Source organism: Porites lutea, chromosome 1 (genome assembly GCF_958299795.1).
Source record: "Porites lutea chromosome 1, jaPorLute2.1, whole genome shotgun sequence".
NCBI lineage: Eukaryota > Metazoa > Cnidaria > Anthozoa > Scleractinia > Poritidae > Porites > Porites lutea.
In genome coordinates, this window is record NC_133201.1 from 53108375 (window position 1) to 53133649 (window position 25275).

Here is a 25275-nt window from a genome sequence, read left to right on the forward strand (position 1 = left end):
GTTCTTATACCTGGCAAAAATGTTACTTTTTCTAGTAGCAATTGTTTTAAAATTCTTAAACTTCAATCTCTTGAAACCCAATTCAACTCGGTCGAAGACTTTTTATTTCATTGACATTTTTCCAGGGAATATACTTGTTTTAGATCTCAACTAAAGGAAGAAGGTCTGGAGGTTAGATCATTTGAATTCATCATAGTGATTTGTTTACAAATTTAAGGGACACAACCGCCACTCCATCGCGCTTTTAAGTAACTAAATCAGCGCTCGCTGAGCTGACAAATTGTTAAGTCGATTCGATGTATTTATCACCTCGTTATTTGCGAATCCTCTACATACAATGTTCTCAAGAAAATGATTATATTTCAAAGCTCTCGGTCGATATATTTGTTTGCCGCAACTCTGTCAAAATATCTACAAATAGAACAGTCAGCTCTGTAGTCTGGTTACCACTTGGATCGAAGAAACACGAAAAAAAGGGATAGACATTCATCCCATGTTTCATATCCTGAGATGACTTGGCAGTTTTAAGATTTCAAAACTTAAGATTTTGCCAGTGGGGTGAGGTCTTTGAAAAACCTGCCCTTAAGACTCCACACCCACATTCTGACGCAATGCGGAAGTTTTAATATATTTCAAATTTTTGAAGGAATATTAATGATTTCTGTCAGTTCAGCGACCCACATTTAACAGAAAACCTTAAACAAGTTTTATATTTTTGATTTTTATTTTTCCGAGTCAGTCATTCCCATGATTCCCGTACTTCGCGGTACCAATCTTCAGATTTCCTACTTCGTAGAGTTCTGTTTTAATCCAATCAACGATAACTGTCAATACCCCTTACCCTTTTGGTGCGAGGAACCGAGATCACCTGATAATGTTTGTGCACGTGCAACGTAACCAGAATCAAGACATTTAGATTTGCTTTCAAGTGGAATTACTGAAAATAAACAAAAAAGTAGCTAGGGGAGTCGACTGAAATGAGACTTGAAGCAATTCTAAAGAGAATTGCCAAGCAATTTGGGTTTGCCAGTAGGATGGACTTCGGAATAGACAATGACTTACTCAAGAGTGAAACATTGAAGCTTGATGACAACAACAAACCAAAGCAAAGACAACCTCAATAGGATGGTATCTAAGTGTGCATTTTTTTTGTTTAATTTTATATTACTTTCCTAAAATTTTGTCTCCAAATGTCTCAGCGTGCGTCTATATCGAGTTGGATATGCAATTCGCCAACTTATTCATTACCATTTTATGATTAAGAGCATTTTGGATTTTTTAAATGTAGACTATCTGACGTATTTATCGTAGAATTCGTCTTCCTAAATGTTCTTCACATAACGATAAATGTTCTTCACATAACGACAATCAAACATTCTATGATACAAAATGAAAAGCGTTAGTTTAGCGCATCGTTCGGTCTTGTGCAACTAGACCGTAGAGTCGTTTATTGTCTTTTTTTGGATTTAAATAGAAGTAGGCCAAGTTACGTTTTTACCGTGCTATTTAAATGAAATTCACAGAATCCTTGAAAAAGAAAAAAAAGGCTTATAATTCACAAAAATAAATAAAGAGGAACCAATCAGTTCCATCTTCACATCATATTACGCAAGGAATTAACTTCCACATCTCTTCTCACCATTTAAATAAAACACAGCCGCTCTGAGACACGCCCCTCGCCTCTCTTGACAGGTATTTCCTATCAAGTTGGGAAACTAAACGCATCAGAGACACGTCAAGGATGGAATTGCAACAACGGATGTGAGGCGCCACAACATTGTACACTGCCACGCTGCACTAACGTAGTATTTCCGCAAACGTTTAGTGGATCTGGGACCGTAAGTAAACCCTAAGCAATTAAAACTTATAGTCTAATCTTCAGGGTTCGGCGTAACTTTCTTTTGTAAGTGAACCACATTAAGCTTCTTTAAAATCTTATGTTCTTCACAAATTTTGATTTGCCAAAGAACTTGTGGTTTTATGATGCTTTGACGTCAGCGATTGGTGCGCACAGGTATGCTTAAGTGCTTCTAATCCCTGGGATGCGTGTGTTTTTGAACAAAACAAAACAGAACAAAACAAATACAAAAAGCCGGAAGATTCTGACGATAAATATAGAAGGTCTGTATTCCATGAAATGGGAATGGAGGGGGGGGGGGGGGGGGAAGGTGTGAAAGTGTGTGGGGAGGGAAGGGGGCTATTGGGGTGGATTAGCTAGGCTCTCTTTTTCTTCAGATTTAGTGAGTGGAGTAAACAAGCGGAAGCGTCGAGCAGACGCGAGAAACGAGGGAGGCATTATCGCGCCTTCAGTCACGCGCAAGGTTACGCGTGTCTCGCGCCTTTCGCTCGACGGATTAGGAAAAAAAGAGAGACTGCTCATAGTCTAGGGTGGAGTTATCGCCTGTTAAATTTTCATTGATGTCTGTCTTTACCTAACGCATTTCAGGTTCGAGTTTTTGTGTCATTAAGCCATGAAAATCAGTCTTCAGTTGTTCATTCACCTTCCGCCGTGTGGGCAGAGTCCGTTAGTACAGCTGGATTTCAGTTATGCTCGCGTGCAACAGGTTCTACAAATGACACTGGAATTATCAACTGGGTAGCGTTTCAGGACAAACCTATGTTAACGCATGGAAGCGTTACTTTTAGTGGAATATGGACAACAGAAACGAAGTGTGAGAAAGTGGCCTTTTCTCAGGTTAGATAACAATAATTGATAACAAGTATACAATTTTGTTATAAAGGTGTAAAACGTAATTAAATAGTAGAAACAAATGAAATAGTGTAAGAAAGTAGTTCTAAAACAAATGATCATGATGATCACTAATTAATATCCGGAATTTGCTCTTCATAGCAGAGTCCACTGCTAAAAGTCTTTTTAAGCTTTCTCTCGGGCTTAGTTTCAAACGTTTCGTTCCATCGCCTTAAGATAAGCCATTTTCACGTTTTACTTTGGAGGTAGTGGTTGAATAATGCTTAACCGTTTTGAATGTATTGATGTGTTAAAGGGAATTTGGAAAATAGAAGTCTATTTATTTAATGATATCAGATTTTTAGCATTAAACTTAACAAAGTTGGCCGAAAAGAAACATTGTTGTTTGTAACTTTATTTAAGTAATGGGCCAAATAAGATGCATTCACCAACCTTTTCAACACTTCGTAGAAAGAGGTGAAAGAGGGGTAGAAAATTGAGTTAATGTGAATAGACGAGTAGATTTGATTAATCTGCTCCCCTTGGCCTTTTATAAATCCTTAATTTCATTTAAGTGCCGCTAAGTACTTCATCGATACGTTCCTGCTGATTTATCTTTCGAGAAGCTTGTTTATTTTTCAGTTAATAGTTTTTCATATATCTAACATCTTTTTGCAGAGCTTTGCTTCCAAGCCTCGTGTATTTGCCTCTGTTAAGTACACTCGCAGTACAAAGCAAAATGACGCTATGTACTTATGGTTAGAGAACGTGAACTCTGGAGGATTTGAAGTGTGCTTAAGGGAATTCTTGCCCTTTGATGGAAAGCACCAAGATGCAGTTGTGGTAAGTGAAGAAAAATGTCCGAGTAAACTATAGTATTGATGAAAACAAACAAACAAACAAACTTGACTTTGCCACACTTCGGCAGCCCGGAAACCCAATTACCCAGAAGGTTTTTGACGCAATTAAGGTAGTGTCGTGTCTCACGCGTCTCATGCAGTCATTTCCTCTGAAAGGAAATGTGGTTCGAAGCCTGACGCAACTCGTCTTGTAAAGAAAAGGGTGGCAAATTAAAATTATTTTCTTGTCCGCAGGACTGGTTTGCATTCACTGGAAATGGGAGTCAACTTAATTTCACAATAACTGGGGAAGAAATATTTCCAAACAGTGGAAATCCATCGGCCAAAAACAACTACGGCTTCTGTCAGGTGAAAACTTTAGTTCTAACAAGAACATTTAACAAGCCAAAGAACACTGATTTTTTAGTGGTTACGTTCACGCTTAAGAAAACGTAAAATACAGTAAACCCAAGCTTACCAGGCCATGCTAATCGGCATTGTATCCAAAATGGCAATTCCCAGATGAGCGCGACATGTTTAACGCGCGATTTTGATGTGCGCATATTTCGTGATTCTTAAATTTCGTGACTTTGCGAGAATTTTATATTTCGAATCTCTTCAATTTCGCGTTGTAGACAGTGGGCGAATATTAGAAGTGGGGACTTTACGGAAGATGGGCAAAAATAGAGGGAGAAGTGAGCACGTTCAGATCTATTTACTAACTTACATGACTGTTTTACCTATTTACAGGAAGTGTCTTTCAATACGACCTTTTACAAATCGCCAATTGTGATTCTTTCTGTAAATCATGAGTATAATCTTAAGGTCAAGGGAAGTCGTCCTCCAGAAAATAATATAATTTCAGCCTGGCTGGAGGTAAGTTTGCCTTTTTATTCTAACCTGAGAAACCAGCCCGCCCGACATTTCGTGCGACGCCACCACTAGTTTTCCAACAAAATGAGGAAAACCCCGAAAACCCCGTTTCACGACGCAATTACAGGCTTTCCTGAGAAAAGACGCCTGTGGAAGAGTGCAGAAATTCCATACTGATGACGTGTACTTCCCAGATCAAGATAGTGCTTCTGATTGGTCATGCTGCAAAATAAATTTTCTTTGACCAATCAAAAGCACTGGATGCCCAGATCTGCGCAGTGACACATCATCAGTACGCAATTTCTGCGCTCGTTCCTCGGACGTCTTTTCACGGAAAAGCCAGTAATTACGTCATGAAACGGGGTTTTCCTCGCTGGGTTATATTCTTGATGGTCACTTGAGGTTAATGATAATGAACAGGGATTTTTTCAGTGCTTTACTACATTATTCTATTCAATTGTTTGTTTGAACTCTCACGACACCTTTGAGATCCAAAAGCCCATATCCCTTGTTCAATCAGGGGAAAGAAGAAATCCGTTTATTCTAGTAAATTTGTAAAAGGACTGTGAAAACTGTGAAAAAGCCATAAGAAAACAATAATTTGGATCTGATCCATGAATTTCATGACTTAAAGGTATCGTCGTAGAAATCAAGAAGAAATTATGGATTCTCTAGTAACTGGTGAATGCTATCACATTTTGCTGTAGGAAGTTGGATTAGAATCTATGAAGGTCTGCGTTAAAGACCTCAGTGGATTAGGATCGAGTCATGATCCCTTGATTGTCAGCTACGCTGTTACTGGAGGTTGTTTATAATTTTCCTATTGTAATGATCACTATTTGTAGTAAGAACTATTGTTATTTTTATAATCATTATTACTATTATTTTTATTGATATCTTTTAGAAGTTCTTATATGTAGAAATACATTTCATGATATAATTAAAGAAACACTGGAGTACAAACACTGATATACCTTATTCATGTTACACTCTATCTTTGCACGAACTTTAAGATTGATCATTGATGGGATAAGAGCAATTAGAGGGCACACAAGTAGTAAAATTGCCAATACTAGTAATCGAGTAATCGCGGTCGGGTTTGTTTATTCCCTCAAAAATAAGACGACGATTTTAGTCATGCAAAATGCAAAATGTAAACTTTGACAAGTTCTACGTCGCAATTCCTTGCTGTGAAGATTTCTACTGTCGCATACTGTATTCAAAATCACTTCCAGCCATATTTTGCGATTTTCGTTTTTAAGGTGAAAACGTCTTAATTTTCTATTGTGTAGATAAAACAGACTCGACCGCATTCTTGTATTTACTGAGACACCACGAGACACCACGTAACATTGCTTTAGTTTTTTCCATTGGTCCTTAAGCGCGTGCAGAGATGGCGGGTATCGTTAATAAGGTCTACTAAGGATAAAAAACAACATTAGTTGAGGTACCTACAAGCAAACATGTTACTTCTACTGAACAGTAACTTAGTTTTAATTGAAATATGAAAAATATACTAGACATTTATGTTTTTTTTCCAAATGGATAACTACTCAATATTATGTTTCTTTTTTCTTGGTACAGACCTTAATCCTTGCCTTAATGTGCATTGCCCACGGTTTGGAGTCTGCAGGACCTACAGTGCGCATGACGCTCGGTGTGAGTGCGATGACCAGTGCCCCTTATATAAGGACCCAGTGTGTACTGCAAACGGAACAACTTACGATAACCGATGCTGGCGTAAGTTAAGCTATTGCAAAGGACTTGAAAATAATCCAGTTTATCACCCAGGAAGTTGTGAAGGTAACGAAAAATAATTTCAACGATTTTTTTGGCTGTACATGCCACATAAAATAGTCTCGCAGTTAAAGGTCAAATGAACCAAAAATTCGCCATTTTTTCAGCTTAGTTCAATTCTAGTGAATATGTTTAATATGAACCGAATAAACATACTATGAAGTTTCAGCTCAATTGAAGCAAGCGTCTTCAAGATATTCGCAATTAAAAATTGTTATTTTTTGGCCCTTATCTTCTTAGAGCAGTCGGAAAAATTGTCGGTAAAAACAGCTTGTGACGTCAATGTTGGTCAGGTGAAAAAAAAGCGGGAAATTCAAAACAGTGTTTTTCGAGTCGACTTGGCGCAGACATTGTGGTGGTTTTTGCGGCCATAAACCTAGAAAGAACAAGCAAATTGTCTTCAAAAGTTGCAAGCTGCGGTTATAACCTTATTATTTAATTTTCTCGAAGAATACATCATAGTAAAACGGACTTTAACGACAGCATTAATTTCCTTGCGCTGTACATGTACTGGAAATGTGCGTGCGTAGGTCCGATTTTTTTCAAGATGTATTCACAAGATCTGTTCATGTAAGGAAGTTTCTGGATATATAATGTCCGGAGCTCCACTGTGGACACAAAAACAAAATATCTTTGTAAAGTGATTTGCCCAAAGAAATTCGCGCTTGCCCACAATGTGTTTGAAGTCATTGAACTTTGTCGCACTCCAGCTGATATTTTAAAACCCAAGCTCGATCGGACACTTGTGCTTCGCAGAACACTAAAATATAAACAAAATCCTCAATGTAGAAGTTTTGGCGTTGATATGTCGACAGAAAAAGAGTTAATCTTTTATCTAGTAAAATCTTCCCCAAAATCAGTTTCAAAGCAACTACTGTTTTTTAAACTTGATCTTTTCGCGCAGATAAAGTTTGCTTTGTGTTGTCAAGTTGAACATGCATAACACCTGTCAAAAACCAAGTAAGATTTCCTTCAAACAAAGCTGAAGTTACATTATTACAAAAACTTCTCTCCAGTTATCTATATGATTTAATTACCGACTGAGGTCACTTTAAGGACCATAGACGCCACTTTAAGCTCGCAAAGAGAGGCAACAAGCAAAGAACAATTCCATCTTGCATAAAATTCGGCTTAAGTGAACTAAAAAAAGCTTCAATAAGGTTGCAAGACAACAAATTACCATTAAAAAAACATAAGGCCTAAGGCTCTTATACCCGCTAACAAAAAAGAAGAAGTGAATTTTCTGTGCGAAATAACCTACCTAAAGATCTTAAAAGCAAAAGATCAGTTGCAAGCTTCGCACACAAGCCATGATTCACCATTTCAGAGCTATTTTTAAAAACTGGTCCATGCCAGGGTCTTCATTCAAGCAAATTAAACTCAGCAAACTGAATAATTAGAAAGTACTGAAAACTGCACATAAGGGTTTGTTTTACTCGCTTCAGTCAAATCCAGCTCCAGCAATTGTTTACGGGCAACAAGTCAATTGTTTTGAAGTCACTGCCGGCAGTTGTCGTTCTCAGCTACTTTACAGCGAGTGAAAAGGAAAATTTGCGTACAGAAAGAAAACAAAACTACGTAATTAAAAATGAAAAAAGAAAGAAAAAAACTCTGACTATTATTACTTGAGCAACAGAAAAGTGATCGAAGTAGTCTGTTCTTCTCGAATAAGCTTGGTAGCCTTCTATAGTTCCGAGGAAGTTTTAAGCGCTCAAGTTTGTTCACTCCCAAGCGTTAGCATTTAGAGTGGTTTTCGTTTGAGTGTCGTAAAAACAAAACCAAAGTAATTACTCTGGCCAATCACATAGGACACAGACAATACATTGAACCAATCAAAACTCGAAGTATTTACATGTGGCTGACGCAAAGCGCGGGAAAATGCATGCGAGCGCGTCACAATTGGCTTTGGTTTTACTTCTGATTGGATGAAAAAGTGGCGCGAATCTTTTAAGCCAATCGCATCGTGTAGAAAGTGCAAAACCAATTACTTTTCGACACTCAAATGAAAACCGCTCTAATACGGTTTTGACATAAGACAAGGATAAAGCTGGTTCTGCAAAGGTAAATAAATCTGGGAATGTAAAAAACTAACCGTAACTACTAATAACAGAATACAAGCGGGTTTTAATTCAGCCCGGCGAAAGAAGGCGAAGCACTGGACACAAAATCAATTCACAAATCGAATGCACAATTATCAGAAAAGTACAAGCCTCTTTGGAAATGTTCAAAACGTTTTATTCCTCCTCCGACTGACGGAATGATCTGTTTTTACACTAACATTGGTTGTTCTGAATCCAAAGTAATTTTCAGGTGACGAAAAAAGAACAACAACAACAACAACAGCAACAACAACAAAGCCTTTACAAGGAGCAAACGTTCGCACCTCGTGTATTTCATTGAGTCTCAGTCAGAACTCTCACAGAACGAAACAAACAAACGCAGGCGATAAGGGATGCGCAGAAGCTTGCGCAGAACGTTTTTCCGCCTTGAAAGTCCAACATTGACGTCACGTAGTCTCCAGTCCATCACGCGGCCATTTCAGAAACGTTTTCGTGAAGTCTTCGGAAATGCTCGGATTTTGATCTTTTATCTTTGTATAAAGGCTTGGGAAGAAAAATCTTTTAGGATGTTTGTTTTTAGTGTTTGGTGAAGGTAAAGCGACAAAAGAAAATATTTCAATTTTTTGGTTCATTTGACCTTTAAGCTCTGGATCGCTTAGAATTATAGGTGTTGGCTCAAAATTGCATTGGCTTCTAGCTATGATCTTTATAACTTTTCGTTACTTTTAAGCTCGCTTTTAGCTCCCTTCGCAGGCTAAGCAACAGTAGGCAGCTGTAACAAGCTACTTCGTCTCTCTACTTTGGCAAACAAACATATAACAGCTCAGACTATAGCCGATGTTTGATCTGTGTAAGATCTTTTACTCTCTTTTGTCTTGCAATCTAGTTTTTATCGCGTAAAATTAGATTACACAAAGTTGCTCGGGGCAAATATGGTGCAAAAAAGTGCAAAAGAGGAGGAAATTAAAGACAAGGGTAGTAAATGTAGAATTTACATACCAGTTTACACGTGTACATGTCATCAGGTATGCTTTTGATTTACAATTTTTTTGTTGGCCCCCTCCAATGTACTGGCATATGTTTATCTTGGGCACTGAAACCAGCATGCAATAATACGCAGCCACTATACATTTCGTTGTTGAAAGGTAACCGACATTGTAAATTACAGCCTAGTTTTAGTTCCATTTCCACGCTTATTTTATCACCACCCTTCACCACTTAGAGTTGCACCACAACGCAAGCTATAGGGAAGCTACCTAAGCGATAATGCTTAAAGAGCATAGTGATGCTTCCTTATAAAGTACTTAATTTATTACAAAACAGGTTTTCCAATTGTACGGGGCCGTGTTGATCTGCTGCACGTTCCAAAATGGTCAGATTCAAACTGTCAGACAGTCACATTTCCTCCATACCGATTTTATCCGGATAAACAAGTTCATGTTCAAATAACCGTCAATCACATGAAGCTGAATGACTCTGTGACAGTCCACGACGCTGTCACTTCATGGACAGAAAGTATCAACACAAAAAACTTCACCGTCTGTGTCATGCAAACCGGGAGGAAAGAAGAAGGCGCGAAACCATTTGCCACCATTGATTGGGTGGCTTATCAAGGAGCACCACCCGAAGGATTGACGGGAACGGTTAAGTTGCAGAAATGGTGGTCTGGTACCAAATGCGCGGATGTAACCTTTCCTACGGTGAGATGGGAATGTACATATTAAATTAAATAATAGATGCAAATTCAATTGAGGTCTCCATGACGAATGTTAGACTTTCATTCATGTGACAGCCTTAATTCATGTCTTGAAAAAACAAACAAACAAACAACAACAACACCAAAAACAGCAAAAAAATAACAAAACAAAACAAAACAAAACAAATAAATACTAAATAATTGGAAAATTGAGTCTTGTGACCCTTACCCAAAACATGACAGATCTAATCACGACTTGTCTGCGTAACAAAAGAAGAAAAACATCAAGAGCGAAACTGTGAAGGAGAGACCTCCTAAACACCCATTTCAACAAAATGAAGCGCTAGTCTGATACAAGGAGGCACCTTATAACAAAAAAAAAAACAAAAAACAAACAAACAAAAAAACACAAAATATTTATTTATCTATTTGAAGTAACTGAATGTGGAAAGACAAGAATTCACATCTTAAGTTAAAGAACATATTAAAACTTTCCTTGAACTAGAAAAATGAGATACAAAGTTAACAAAAAATAATCGATCATTACGAGGTAACTGGGGAGATGATTGCTAGATCTTCTAAAAAGTTGTGATCGACTTAGCGACTTAGTTAACAAGACAACATTAGGTAACAAGTAAGAATGGGAACTTACTTAGTGGTTAGTTTCAAGTAATTTTGCAGCAATATTTAAAAAAAAGCTGTTGCGATTGCTGTTATTGCTTTTTCTTCAGGGCAAGTTTGCCGAGGCGCCAATAGTCCTTGTGACGTCAGAGCACCTGAGGACTGGTAAAGAGTATGATGCTGCTCTCATTTGGATTGAAGACGTAACAAAGGACTCAGTTAAAGTCTGTCTTCGTGAAATGCAAAACTTTGACGGTAGACACCAAGATATCACTGTGGTACGTTCTTAGTCAAATTTAAAAAACTGGAACGCGACTGTCCACAAAATTCGTGAGGAATGCTGGTCTTGTTAAAAATAACAGCGTTAAGAGGAAAAAGCATTGCTAAGTAAAGATTGTCCGGGCGATCGGTAGTGATGATCAGTCAAACGAAAGGAAATACAGAAAGAAAAACATAAACAGAAACGGAAATAATAATAATAATACTGAATAATAATAATAATAATAATAATGAATAATAATAATAATAATAATAGTAAGAAGAAGAAGAAGAAGAAGAAGAAGAAGAAGAAGAAGAAGAAGAAGAAGAAGAAGAAGAAGAAGAAATGAATTGAATAGCATTACGGGTGGTGAATTTTAAGTAGCACACAAATTTGTCTGCCTTGTCCCCATGTCTCCCTTCACGCTCTTACGTGATTTGCCTGATGTCTTAAAAAAATGTGGATTTGCATCCTTTTCTTGACTCTTTACGCTCTTTGTTATGTCACAACTTTATAGAGTTCAAAATACTTAGATTCAAAGGGGCCTAAAAATGCTGAGTTTATTTAAATTTTTTGTTGGTGTAATACGATTCTGTCACAAGATGGGTGGCATCACTTTTGTTTTTACCTCTTTTCACAGAACTGGTTTGCCTTCTCCAAACTGCACAAGCCTCTTTTCACTGAACATGGTGTCATAAGTTTTCCAAATACGAACCCACCTTTGGATAAAATGAACAATGCTTATTGCCAGGTGAGAAAAGAATTCTTTGCAAAAGCGCTGAGTAGCATGCTGTTCACAGCATTTTCCCTCACAGATATATCGCTTACTTACATCACTGTTTATATTTTCAAAACACTTTTAGTCATACACACTTTACGCAATAGAGATCAAAGTGACTAGAAAAGTGAAGAAGCTGGTCCGCCAAACAATACTTTAAGACGAGAGGTCAAGAAGAGCAGACCGATAACACCCCTCTTAACCATCGACAAAGTGTTTGAGCAACTGCACTGTAAACAGGTGACTGTGAAACTAGACCACATCTTTTCTACACGAAGCACTGCTTACAGAAAGGGACACAGCTGTGAGACCACTCTACTACGTCTGAATGAGGACTGGAAGCTAGCAATAGACAGAAAAGAACTAGTATGTATTCTATCGACTGATATGAGTAAAGCGTTTGACTCTCTCAGCCACTCGCCGACACTAACAAAGCTTGAAGCATACGGTTTTGAGTCCTCAGCGTTGGACCTCACGCGATCATTCTTTAACAACCGCCCAAATGTTCAACCCCCTGCTCTGAAGCGTATTTCAGAATGACCTGCCCAGCTCCATAACTACCGCTAAACTTTCGATCTATGTGGACGACCACCAGTTGTACACCTCAGGAACTAATTTTACAGCTGAAAGGGAAGCCTTTAAGCAGGAAGATCAACTTGCCGCGTCTTGGTATCGTGATAACTTTCTACTCGCAAATCCTGACAAATTCCAGGCGATGATCCTTTATAATAGAAATATTGACATTGAAGGCTAATACACTGACATAAGCATAGATGGTAGGGTCATTACAAACAGATTGCATCAAACTACTTGGCGTCCACATTGATCGCAGTATGAACTTCAGTGGTCATATTAGCGAACTGTGTAAGAAAGTCAGTAAGAAAGTAGGGATCCTAATGCGCCTGCGCAATCTTGTTCCCTGCTCAGCTATCCATAAGTCTTCCATCCTGCCTTACCTTACCTACTGTCAGCTGGTATGGCACTTCTGTAAGGCCTCCGAAAGCAGGAAAATAGAACGCCTTCAAGAACGTGCCTTAAGAGCGGTATACAGAACTAAGTCTGCCTCTTACCAGACACTGCTAAAATATCAGGACTACCCACGTTGCAAAATCGTAGATCGCAGGGTATAGCTATACTTATGTATAAGGTCAAGAAAAACTTCGCCCCTACCGACGTAGTAGAACTTTTTAATTTAAATAATTCGAGGTATTCTCTGCGAAACAAGGACTTTCACTTACCTACTAGATTCGGCAAACATTAATTTCGTTACTTTGGACCTTTGCTATGGAAGAGATTAAACAACAAGGTCAAACAATCACCTAGTCTTCAGTCTTTCAAGAACGCTATCAGAAATTTAGATATTTCTGGTATTTTATTATTTTATTTTATTAACTTCGCCCAAAAAACAAACAAACAAACAAACAGAAAGAACGTTGGCAGGGACACCGCAACAGCTGTGGCCAATTACAGTGGTCCCGGATACCAATAAAAAAATAAAAACAAGAAATATTAAAAAACACAGCGATACAAGAAAACTACAGCTACATACAACAAGTTATTGGACGAGACAAGGGACGAGCACTGTTACATTTTAAACAGATAGACTTGAACGAACTTGGGTCTTCACAATCATAAGAAACAGCTAACGCGGACTTATAATAATTAAAAATAACCGATTTAAAGGAAGATAAGGTCGATGAACTCAGATCTAGTTCATTCACTAAACAATTCCAAATTCCACTAGTTCTAATGAGAAAAGATTTCTGGTACGTAGTAATTTTACATTTCTTAATTATATATTTATTAACATTGCTGGTCGAGGATCTAGTGCGTCTACCGTATTGCGAACTTCAGGTAGGACAGAGGAGTTCACGTTAACAAGACCGTGTGTCAATTGGAAAAAAAAAAAAAAAGGTTAGATCTAAAAGTTCATGCCAGTAACAAATAGGTATTAGGTTTAGAGTTTGTAAACGAGACTTATAAATTATATTAGAAGAATAAGGCAGTTTTAACCTAAACTTAGTCGCGCGTCTTTGGATACGCCCAAGCTTGATAATGAGCTCGATGGACTGCGGGGCCCAAATTTGGGTGGCGTCTCCCAAATGTGGCCTCCCTAGGGCTAGGTATAGCGTTCGTCTTACGTCTGTTCTAAGTATGAACCTCGTGTTCCTCTTTAGGTATCCAAGTAGTTTAAGAGCACGCGAAGATTGTTCGTTTACTTATTTGTACCATGTCAGATCCTTACTAAACCATACGCCGCGATCTTTTTCTACAGAATATAATTCAAGTGCGGTGTTGTTGAGTTTGTAAGAGGATGAGATCGGCTTTGTTTTCCTTGATATGTGCTGGGCCTTATACTTAGCTTCGTTAAAAGGAGACCGGATGATTGCGACCAAGTTGCAAGCTTACCAAAGTATTTCTGGAGAGAAGAGGCAACCCCCAAAGCCTTTATCTCGCTGAATATTTTTGTGTCGTCAGCGAACATCAATACTCGATTGCTAAAACTGATGACTTCGGGAAAGTCGTTGACGTATAAGAGGAAGAGGGCTGGTCCTAGTATGGAACCCTGAGGTACTCCAGAGGTAACAGGAAGATCCCTGAAGTGGCGCCGAGTACTGTAACGCGTTGGCATCGACCTGACAAGTAAGAGCAGAACCAGTTAAGCAAGTTGCAACCGAAACCTGCCTGGATTAGCTTACGGGCGAGGCGCCTGTGACTGACTTTCTCGAAAGCTTTTGACATATCAAGGTAGATGGTGTCAACCTGGCTGCCACTATCTAAAAGTGAGCCAATGTGGTCAAAAGCTTCAAGCAGGTTGGTGACGCACGATCTTCCAGTACAAAAACCATGTTGCTTAGGTGAAATTACATGGTACAGGTGGTCCTTGATGCTATACAACACACAACGCTCAAAGATCTTGGACATTATTGGGAATAGAGAGATGGGGCGGTAATTTTCCACGTGGTCTTTTGCACCCTTTTTATGGACATGCACGACGTTAGCTAGTTTCCAGTCACTCGGGAGAGACCCTAGTTGCAGAGATTTGTTGAAGATCTTACATAAGGAAGGAGCAATCACGAGGCAGTCTCTGAGCAATTTAGCAGGGGTTTCGTCCAGCCCTGTGGCTTTACCGACTTCTAGTGCTTTGAGTGCAGCTACAACCGTACACTCATTGAGAGTTAGATCGGATATAACAGTGTCCGAACGTATGCACGCTGTCTTCTCCACTGCGCTGTCGATAGTAAATACAGAGGCAAAAAAACTGTTAAACAGGTCAGCTATTCCCGCAGGTGTATCAGCACTTACTCTTGAATGGTTTTTTGACTGGTCAGCGGAAGAGTCTGGGGGGTTACCATGGAAACATGGCCTGGTATGGTATGAGATTTAGAGTTAAGCTTCAAATTCACCATAAGCGCTTGGGATTGAATCTAAAGCCAGTGTCAATGAAGCCGTAAAAGTGATCACGGCTTTTCCTTCAGGCCGGCGTTCAAATGTAACTTAAGTTTTTGGCGAACTGAGTTCTTTTTCTTGATTAGGTTTAAAATGTTACTATCTATCCAAGGAACCGGGTTACGGCCTTTCAGTCTCTTCGATGCCACGAAGTCCGTGACAGCAGCTAATGATAAGTCCTTCCAGCACCGCCCGTCATCATCTATAATGTTATGGCCCACAACAGAAGAGAGATTGATTGGCAAGAGAGCTTCACGCAAACCTTCAAAATCGCCAATTGCGTAGTCTAGACATATTTGCGCGGGTGTGAGGACGCATTAACAAAAGAATTGTACTTAAACAGGACTACACAATGATCCGTAAAAACACCTGCTTTATCAGGTTACAACACCTCGGTCACTTTGGTGCGTTCTGGGGCACTTGTTATCACTAGATCAAGAATGTTACTACCGCGAGTCGGTGTGTGGTTAATTTACGTCAAGAAGTGGTCATGTAACGCCTCGATAAATGGCAGTTCGTTAGCACCTGAAGCGCTATCCACGTACGGAGTCCCAGGAGATGTTCGGCAAGTTAATGTCACCACAAATTACCATATTTTGAAACTGATCGCAGACTTGATCTAGAAAGATGTTAAATAAATATATCCAACTAGGGTCTGAATCCGGAGGCCTGTCACAAGAAAAGAACAATAATGTAATCTTCTGATCAAATTTAGTAGAAAATAACTGTGAATGTTGTGACCTTTGCAGATCCTAATTTTATGATTTTAAGATTTTATGATTTTAATAAATCTATGCATTATTATGAATTAGTATGTATTTTAGATTAGTGTGCCCAATTAGAATATATCATTATAATTAGTATTATCATAGATTATTATTATTATTATTATTATTATTATGATGATGTAATTTTATATAAGTGTCCCCAGTTAGCTAAATACGTTTGACACTTAAATAAATTTCTCATGTCTTATTATATTGTTATAAGACATATCAAAATATCAAAATGGCAGTTTGTTCCGTTAAAATATTGCTTGTTCAATTGGGACTTCAAAAATAAACACATTGACGGGAACTGAAGCTTTTAGTGATTAGGGAACAGTGTTAAACGTTTTACGTTTCTCTTCCATGGCAGTTCGTTTCATTCACGAGAGCTTATAACTCGACTCCGACAGTTCTTCTCTCAGCCAATCACAGCACGACGGTATCTGGGAATTCAGCACCGATTCACAACGGAATTACAACTTGGATCGAGGTAAAATTTTCCGTAATTGGGAAGGATTGTGGGAATGTATCAAGGCAAACAAACTTCAAACCAAAACTCGACGAAAGATCTAACTGAACAGAGACACACGCTTGCTTGAGGCGACGTATAGGTCAATAATAGGTGTGGCGTAAAAATGTGTCGAGTGAAGTTGCCAATAATAATCGAATACGATTATGGTGTCGGTACAAAATAATTATATGTTTAAATTATCAGCAGGGGCCGCGCGCGGTGGTCTCGAACTTCAGATCTGATTGTGCGGGTTTGTCCTGGGCACGAAACTTTGCTCCAAACATTTGTCTGCTTTCTTCATCAACAGGGATATTTAGCTCCGTCCTTCTGGGCCTCATAGCTCATTTCTGCCACTGCCGTGCCCCTTATTAGGGTGAAAAAGGATATTTTCGATAAAATTTCGAAGTCAACGTTAATTCACCATATATTTTTTTTATACCTTTGTTATTTCTAAAGCTTCTTTTGATTTACTAGCCCTCTTTAATCACTTTCATCAAACCACAGTGTTAATTTACGGCGAATCTTCGCAGCTCTATGTTACATAAGAAGACGAAGGAGAACGCTTTAAAAATATTCTGCTCTTCTCTTCCTGTTAATTCAGTTGTTTATGACTACAATTTTAGCTGTATTAAACTATGTTGAGTGCTTGTTTTTTTTTTTCAGAACATGAATACCTCTGGATTCAGAGCCTGTGTCAAGGAATTATACGCGAATAGATATGACCCCTTGTCCGTCGGTTATGCCGTGCTCACAGGTCTGTAATACTACTGAGTTTATTTATGAAGTAGTTTTTAGCAAATGAAAAACGAAACGTTATTTGTTACCGTATTCATCTGGAAATACTTTGGAAATGCCCTAAACTAATAACACAATGCAAATTGATTGTTTTGCAAGTGAGTCAAGAGAGTGTACCCGTTGACATAAAAAGGATTCTTGAAATTCTTTCAAGTTATAATTTCCTACCCCTCGAAGAATTTCACCGTTTAATTAAAAGTTTTCTTAATGATAAATAACGAGGATAAAAGACCTTGCTAGAAATTAAAAGCACCATGCTTAAAACAATCGTTTAAATTTTGTGTTTCTTTAAAATAGTACAGTCTGTACATAAAAGTTCGATATATTTTATCTCTATGCGAGTGGTATATCCCTGTCGCTAGTCTTCTGTCAAATAATATCTTACTAGTACCTTGAAACCATTAAGCTTTGGAGAACATTTTCTCATCACGCTCCCAACAGTACTGCGAGTGAGATGCTGCTAAGGATTTATCAATCGGGCAGTTTATTTGAATGTATATATTTTTGACGCTTACGTTTATCTGTATTTCGCAGACATCTGTGAACCTGGCTGGAACTATTTCAACGGCTTTTGCTATTTCACAAGTAAGACTTGTCAAAATTGGACCACAGCACTGGATAAATGCCGAAAAGAAAACTCGGTTCTTGTTGATGTCCAAAATAACGAAGAAAATGTGTTTTTACAGCATCTACACAATGGAGCAAAATCCTGGCTGGGATTGAATGATATTTTCACAGAGGGCTCCTTTACTTGGGCAGATCGTGGTACTGGGAACTTTACAGCTTGGGCAACAAACCAACCAAACAATTTTCGGGATGAAGACTGTGTGCATACACTTGGTGTTGAATATAAATATGAATGGAATGACGTGAAATGCAGTGACTGTCATCAGTATACTTGTAAGAAAGGTAAGATCTGATGTATAAGTTTAGGAATGCACAAGATAGAAGAAAGTCTACCTAACAAAACGCATTTTGATGTGTTAATCGTGATAAATCTATAGTTTTTTATTTTTATTTTGAACAGATCTGAATGAATGCAGTAGGGACAAGTATTACTGCCATCAGGTCGCCAGCTGCACAAATTATCGTGGTTCATTTAATTGCACCTGTGATCAAGGCCACTTTGGAGACGGCTTTGAGTGCGACCTCGGTTACGCAAGTATGATCAGATATAAAATTGCAGCACTCCGTGTTAATGGTTAACAGCAAGTTGATTTATATAGTAATCTATTCTCACTGGAGCCATCAGCAAACAATGCCCATAATTCCAATAATATATGGGAGACCCAGCCGGAGGCGGTAGGAGCGGGGAGCTCCTGGTAAAGAGAGAGTTCTTCAATGCAGGGAAATGGGTGGGGCGTGTATACGAAACACAGAAAAGACTGAGCAGGCTATTAATTGCGAATAATAAATAGCGTTATACAAGAAACCCACCATGTACAAATAGGTATAGGATAGCAACGGGCTATACGCGGCGTGCTAGTATCACTCGCTTTTATTGCGGAGTTCTTATGTTTTCAATAGCCATCATTCAGTAGCTTCTACTGCTTACATGCAACGTCTAAATTTTCGAGTGTCTTTTTATGATTTTCCAAAGTCCCATTCTAAACGACACGCTACGGAGAAGAGTAGATGCGCAGGCGACATGGTATCCTCCTCCTTCTTACGAGTCTAAAGTTCGCAGTTTAATTCGGTGGCCTGGTTGATATTTTGCATATCCGGTAGCCTGCGTAGCATGCGCTTGTAAGTAGTGGGCGAAAGAGAGAACGGGCGCGCGCGAGGGAGACACATTCGCGCGCCCGTTTTTTCTTGTACCCACTACTTCCAAGCGCCGGCAACGCGGCCTACATATTCAGCCTTATTATTACCCCTAGTTTTAGACTCTTGTTGTGAGGGAAGTCATTCGAAAATTGATAATTTGCCTCGCAAGGTAAGAATCCGATTCGCATTGAAAAAGAGTTTTTAAATTCCTGGGTCCGTTCGAGGCCACCAACTCAGGGTCTTTAAATCACTGACTGAGAGGATAAATTGTTTCCTTTGAAAAGACATCTGCAAATGGTTAAACTTTGTTGTCTTCTCAGGCAAGGACGATAAACCGTAGTCCCCGTCTCCTAACCGTTTTAAAGAACCCACAATCTGTTCGTAAAGAGTAGGGGACGCACTCTCCGGTGTTGTGGTCTATCTCCCATGGTGGGCGGGACAGTTATGGGTCTTCGTTAATAAGCGCCACGCGCTGTTGCGGTGACCCTACCAAGAATTGGTAAGTAAATAAATTAGTGATAACTTTGTCTCTAATTTTTGTAGGGGGTTTGCAACAGTCTACTATTGTGGGGAATGATGCTAACTACTTGCAATATTTAAGCACCTGGCTCAAACCAGTTGCTCAGAGCAAATTTTCACGATGGAAGCGATGTTGGCGGGCGTCCGTGGACGGCTGGGCTGCCGGTACTTTTCACAGCGGATGTGACAACAAAGGACCAACTGTAACAATCATAAGAGTCGGCCGAAAATACATTTTTGGAGGTTACGCCAGCCTCTCTTGGGGTAAGTGGTTTGGTTTTTCTAAAACTGGGCATTATAAGCAAGTAAAATTGTCCAAGGAAGTATTTGAAGTAGAAAATAATATTACCACGAAGAAGACTAAACAAAAGTGCATTCACGTAACTTTATCACCCTTATCCCATTTCGGTCAATTCGCCAAATGAAGGTGAATTATTCTGGGTTTAAATTCGAAAAGTTTCTACTAAATATTAGAAAAAGAAAATCGTTGTCTTGTGTTCAAGTTCCCTACATCATTTTCTCATCCTTACCTCTGTTACAAAATTCATTGATAAGCACCGGTTTTCTGCAATGATTGGCCTACCATCAATAATACAAAAAGTTAAACATCCATAGCTAATGGACGATAATTAATTCTCTCAATTTCCTTTCCCTCGACCATTAATTCAGAATAGATATGATATTCGAGTGAGACCCTTAATGTTTTTCGGAATAGTCTAAGCTGTGAAATCCGGTTTTGCAACGACAAATCCCGGGAACACACCAGCAGAATGAAAGTTCTTTCAACACATTTTTCAAAAGCCAAAAATCATCTTGAATTGTTTTCAAACAACAAATGGCATAAAGACATCTGCTCTTCAACCGATGAAAATGTTAACTCGAGAAACATTTTTCAAGCAGCAAACTCTTGTACAACGATCTGAAAACTAATTTTAATTTCAGATTTTTACATAGTCGTTTACCAACTAACAGCTATCTGCAAAAATAGGAGTTACAGAGGACGGAAAGCGTACTTTTTGCTGCGACGAGAAAGAGGATTTGACGCATCTATTTTGGAAATGCCAAAAAACCCAAAATTTTAGGGATAACTTCTCGTTATGGCTTTAGTCGTGCCAGATCCTCCAACCAGGCAATTACTTAGACATGACCACCGTTTTGGTCCTTACTCCAGACAGTTCTTCCTTTAAGCTCCATATAATTTTCTGTTGCCTTATAGCTAAAACCTTTATCTGGATATGCAGATTGAAGGAATGTTATCCAAATGACAACAAGTTCCTACTTTATCTGAGACATATACCAATTAGAAAATAAGACACCAAGCAATATATATGTATATATATCTGTCTGGATTTGAAAAACATGGCTACAGAAATCTCTCTTATATACCCTCTGACTGAGTCTTGTAGTGGAGCATTTTTTTTACAGCTACTTTGTATTTATTTAATCGGTACCGGAAAGGCCACAGTAGATAGACTTTGATGATTTTCTCACTGGCTATTAACCTATTGCCCCGCCCCCCCCCCCCCCCAAAAAAAAAAATGTTTTTCAGAACTTCCTATAACTCTCTCTGTATGTCAGTTTGAAATCAGCCCGCGTATTAGACTGAACTCGGCTCTCATAGTGGGTTGTCCTTTTTTGGCTGCCTTGAGCAAAGTTTTCCGGAAGGCATCAATAAGCCTTATTAAGGAACAATTCTCACGTCTGGCAAAGTCTGCTGTGTCCAATATCTTCTGGTATTTCGTCTCATTTGGGGCTACACGGGTGAAAGACTGATCCCTGGCTTGAGACTGAAAGATTGGATATTGCGAGCTTTGTTGTTGGCAGTAACAAGTCTTTGGCCTCACAAAATAGGTTTTAGAGTTGAAATCTATTCGGCAAGATGGAAATTCATGCGGATTTCTGACCAGGCCAAAGACTCAGTAAAAAATTGTGTCCAAGGCGGGGGCTGTATGTCTCCTTTTCAACCGTTGGTTTACATCCGGGATCTTGAATAAATCGACTGTCAGTGAGTCTAGAAAAGTTCCATGTGACGATTTATGTGGAGAAAGCGAGTCAAAGTGTTACGAAGTAATTTGACGATGTTTCGCCCGTGTTAAAAGTGAAAATATTGTGAGTGGTTTTGGGAAGTGTTGTGATTGCCGCGAAAGTCATTTATTGTGTGATTTACCGAAAGTGTTGACAGACAAATCTCAGGTATGTGCGGTTGAGCTCGTGTTACTAGAATACTTTGTGTCGAGCATAAAACGCTTTGGAGTGTTTAGGTGATTTTGTCTTAGAAAGCCTACTCTGTGCTCAAAGATTCTGGATTCTTAATCTGTTTTCGGCCGACACTGAGCTATGCATGGGCCTCACGGTTTGACTGACTAAAAGATTACAATTTTTGGACGTTTCATTCATCGCAAAATGCTGTTACTTCTGCGAGAGAACTTTACCGTCGATCTGTTACCAGCAATAATGCTGTCATTGTTTAGCTTCAGCTAGTGAGTTTAACTGCTTCCCATTCCACTTAGATGTCAAATAGTTAAAATGCACTTGAAAGTTCTTTAGCCACGTTTTAACAAATCCAGACAGATACATAATATACGAATCTTGCCTTCCATCTCCAAAGATATAAATTAGTTTTATCCAAACCTAAAGAAAGCAAAGAAATGCAAAAATTAATCAGTATAAATTATGCTAAGAGATATATGGAATTAGCACTGCTGTACTCTGTAGTTTATTTGTAAGTACTGCCCTGTAAATGCGAAATTGACCAGCACCATTCCAAAGTGGCTCTCTGATTGGCTATCTTTGCCTCGATGAGACTGTTTCCATACCGGACTGTACCGAAGCAATCACATCACCCTATGTAAGGAAATCCAGGACAGTCTTGGATTCTGGATTCCACTCGTTATTGGGATTCCGGATTCCTTGAGCTGTATTGCGGATTCCAAAGCCCAGGATTCCGGATTCCATAAGCAAAGTTTTCCTGGATTCCGGATTCCCTTACATGGGGCGAAATCACAACACAACACAGCATTCAATGCGACCCAAGAGGTTCGATTCTTTCGCGTCATTCGAGAGAATCGAAAGGAGATGTGCGGCGCGTGTACAGTACAGTGTATCTTGTTTTGGAGTGGTTGTTTCTTTAATATTTGTGGCTTAATTTAATCTTAGATTTTTTAACAAGTTGTGTCTGAGAAAATTTGTTTTATTCACTGAAGCAAACCGGCTCCATTTTGATGTTTGTTATAACCGGTAATCGAAGCACGTTGTCACACTCGATGTATGAGTGCAGGAATGAGTGACTGCAAGTTAAGCTTGATCTTAATGTAACTATTTTCTTTTTAGCAAAATTGATGTAGTCTTCGCTATTTCTGCAATCGCCTTTATAAACCACGCGACCACTCACTGTTCCAATTAAGCTATTATTGTCATATTTCGCTCAAAAGTAAAGTTGAACCACAGGCAACCCAAACTCATGATACGAGGAAAGAGTGTAAAGTAATTTACTTACCATGGGTGACGCGTGACTTTTCCGCTGGACGCGCCCGTGTCGCGTTACAGGCGACCGTTGAAAATAATAGATCTCAGCATATTACTTCTCATACAAAGTCTCTTATTTTCAACGGTCGCCGGTAGCGCGACACCGACGCGTCCAGCAGAAAGGTCACGCGTCACCTACGGTAAGTAAATTACTTTACACCCTTTCCTCCTAACGTGAGTTTGGGCTGCCTGTGGTAAAACCCGGGTAATCGAACTCTGTAGTGAAACGAAAAACAGTTCGAGTTAGCGGGAAATTCGAGTTATCGCGGTAAACTCCGGTGAAATTTTGATCAAGGGAAAGGAAATTTAGTTCAAGTTAGCGGGAAATTCGAGTTATCCGAGTTCGAGTGATCGAAATTCTACTGTATTCTCAGTGTAAAAAGGGGTCGGTAGACCTACACGACTTAATTCATACCAAAATGTTGCTTGTTACAAAGTGTTTTTTCTCTGGCGGGTAGATTATATGCTCTGGAGGGTTTTATGATTTGATTTACCCGCTTGTTTCACACTGAGAAGTCATGACACGTTTATTGATTTTTTGAGATTTTTGTTTCTGGTCGGGAAAATGATTTGCCCTCTGATGCAAGAGCATTTTCTTTGACCTCTTTCGTGAAGTGTAAAGCTCTTTATTGCGGCTAAATAAGGCTTTTAGGCTTTTTTATTTTCTCTAAAGTAAAGTGCCTCAAGATCTGAATAACTAAGCGATTTCCTTTAGTACGTGAATGTGATATTTTCCTGCAATGTTGTATCACGCTGTGCCCAGCTGCGGTTTAAGTTTTGTTGCATATGATGTTCTGAAATTCTCACGGATTAAGCGATTTACCAGGGGCACCCAACGACGGTTTTCTCCTGAAGACATTAAAAACACTTTTTAGGCCTATCCAGAGTACTTTAAGATCTCTAGAAATGCACTCTAAGCTATAAAATTTGTATCTGTTCGGTCATGCTAGGTGTTGAGTCTTTTCGAAATTACAAGGGCTTGAGTATTATTTTCCCGAAAATTTTAGATGTAATTTGACTTATTACGAAAGTGAGACATTTTCTGATTCCTCTCTCCATCACACTTTTGAATCACAAAATTTTAGATTTCCTTTTGTCTACGAAAAAAAGCCTAACTGGGGAAGTGAAATGTGAAAATTAAACTTCAGAAAATCGTAGGGAATTTGTTAGATAAGCTTCGAAAATTGTACATGAATGGAACGGTCATCTAGAAATCTTTAGCTGTCTTCAAGTAATAGAAAAATCTAGGTAATATTTGCTTCTCCGAACAGATATTTTACAGAAAACAGTCGTTGGGTGCCCCTGATTTACAGATCCAAATATAGATATACAGATATAATTGCGGCTTAAACTGACGCTAAACCAGCTATTGAGAATTGCATTGTAATAGCTTTTGAAATACTGTAGCTTAACAGTCTTTCGAATGTTTTGTTATTGCCAAGACCATGGCTTCGGTTTTTCACGCAAACCTTTTACATGTAGTTGCCAGGTTGGCTTTGTACTTAGTTGCTTTTACAAGAGCAACTTTAGTTGTTCTGTGTTGTGGTGAGAACGGAACAGCTGTTCTGTCTAACTGAATATCCGCTTGTTTTCTGGGCTATTAGCTAGTAAACGTAACCATTTACGGAGTCAGTATATTTCGATCCTCTTTTGCTTGAAGCTATACTAGAAGTGTGTTTGTTTGGAACGCATTTCTTGGAAAGTTTAGTATTTTCTTTTCTAGAAGAGGACGAGGACTCTGTGTCCACAGAGTTTCCGTACACTCTCCTACATACCGGCGTTTTTTTAGGCGCGCAATGTCGAACTTTCTACTCTGTACTTGGTTCTTATAAATAAGCTTGTCACGTGTTGATCTTCACAAGGTAAAACGAGGCCTTCACGTTAAAAAAAAAAAAAATCTCATAGTGTAAAAAAGCATCGGCAGGCCCAGGTGTACGACTTTTACCTGGATCTGATCTCTCTTGTAGATGGACAAAATACCGAAATTTAAAACACGTGACGATGCGAAACAGTTACAAGAGAATTTGTTGATACCTAACGAGAAGAGTGACGTCACATACCATGATAGCAAAATTTCTGGCTCTTGACAATCTTAAAAGTAGAATTACTACAACGGCGATGGCGACGGAAGGAAGAAGCGACTTCGCGGTAGTAGCCTTCTAGCAAGCTCTCCATGTATGGCGCCCCTCGCACTCGCGTCACCTTTGGCGTGCTGTTGTCGCGTGACAATTCGCGAGTCCCACAAATGGAGAGCTCGCTCGCAGGCTAGATCGCGGTATTAGAAACTTCAACGCAATTGAAGTGTCTCCGGTTGTCTGATGCAAATAAAAAG

General features: G+C 39.0%; 1 protein-coding gene across 1 annotated transcript in view; it reads left to right on the forward strand.

Moving 5' to 3' along the window:
* The first annotated feature begins 2447 nt into the window (after positions 1-2447).
* Positions 2448-25275, forward strand: part of LOC140921679 (uncharacterized) — a 26705-nt gene continuing 3877 nt past the window's right edge. Inside the window, exons 1-14 of the mRNA XM_073371689.1 lie at positions 2448-2695; positions 3368-3532; positions 3784-3897; positions 4279-4404; positions 5109-5205; positions 5986-6204; positions 9582-9958; positions 10686-10853; positions 11475-11585; positions 16200-16319; positions 17004-17094; positions 17670-18044; positions 18163-18297; positions 19443-19682. Of these exons, the coding sequence (XP_073227790.1) occupies positions 2618-2695; positions 3368-3532; positions 3784-3897; positions 4279-4404; positions 5109-5205; positions 5986-6204; positions 9582-9958; positions 10686-10853; positions 11475-11585; positions 16200-16319; positions 17004-17094; positions 17670-18044; positions 18163-18297; positions 19443-19682 (2416 nt within the window). The 5' untranslated portion in view covers positions 2448-2617. The remainder of the gene's footprint in view (positions 2696-3367; positions 3533-3783; positions 3898-4278; positions 4405-5108; positions 5206-5985; positions 6205-9581; positions 9959-10685; positions 10854-11474; positions 11586-16199; positions 16320-17003; positions 17095-17669; positions 18045-18162; positions 18298-19442; positions 19683-25275) is intronic.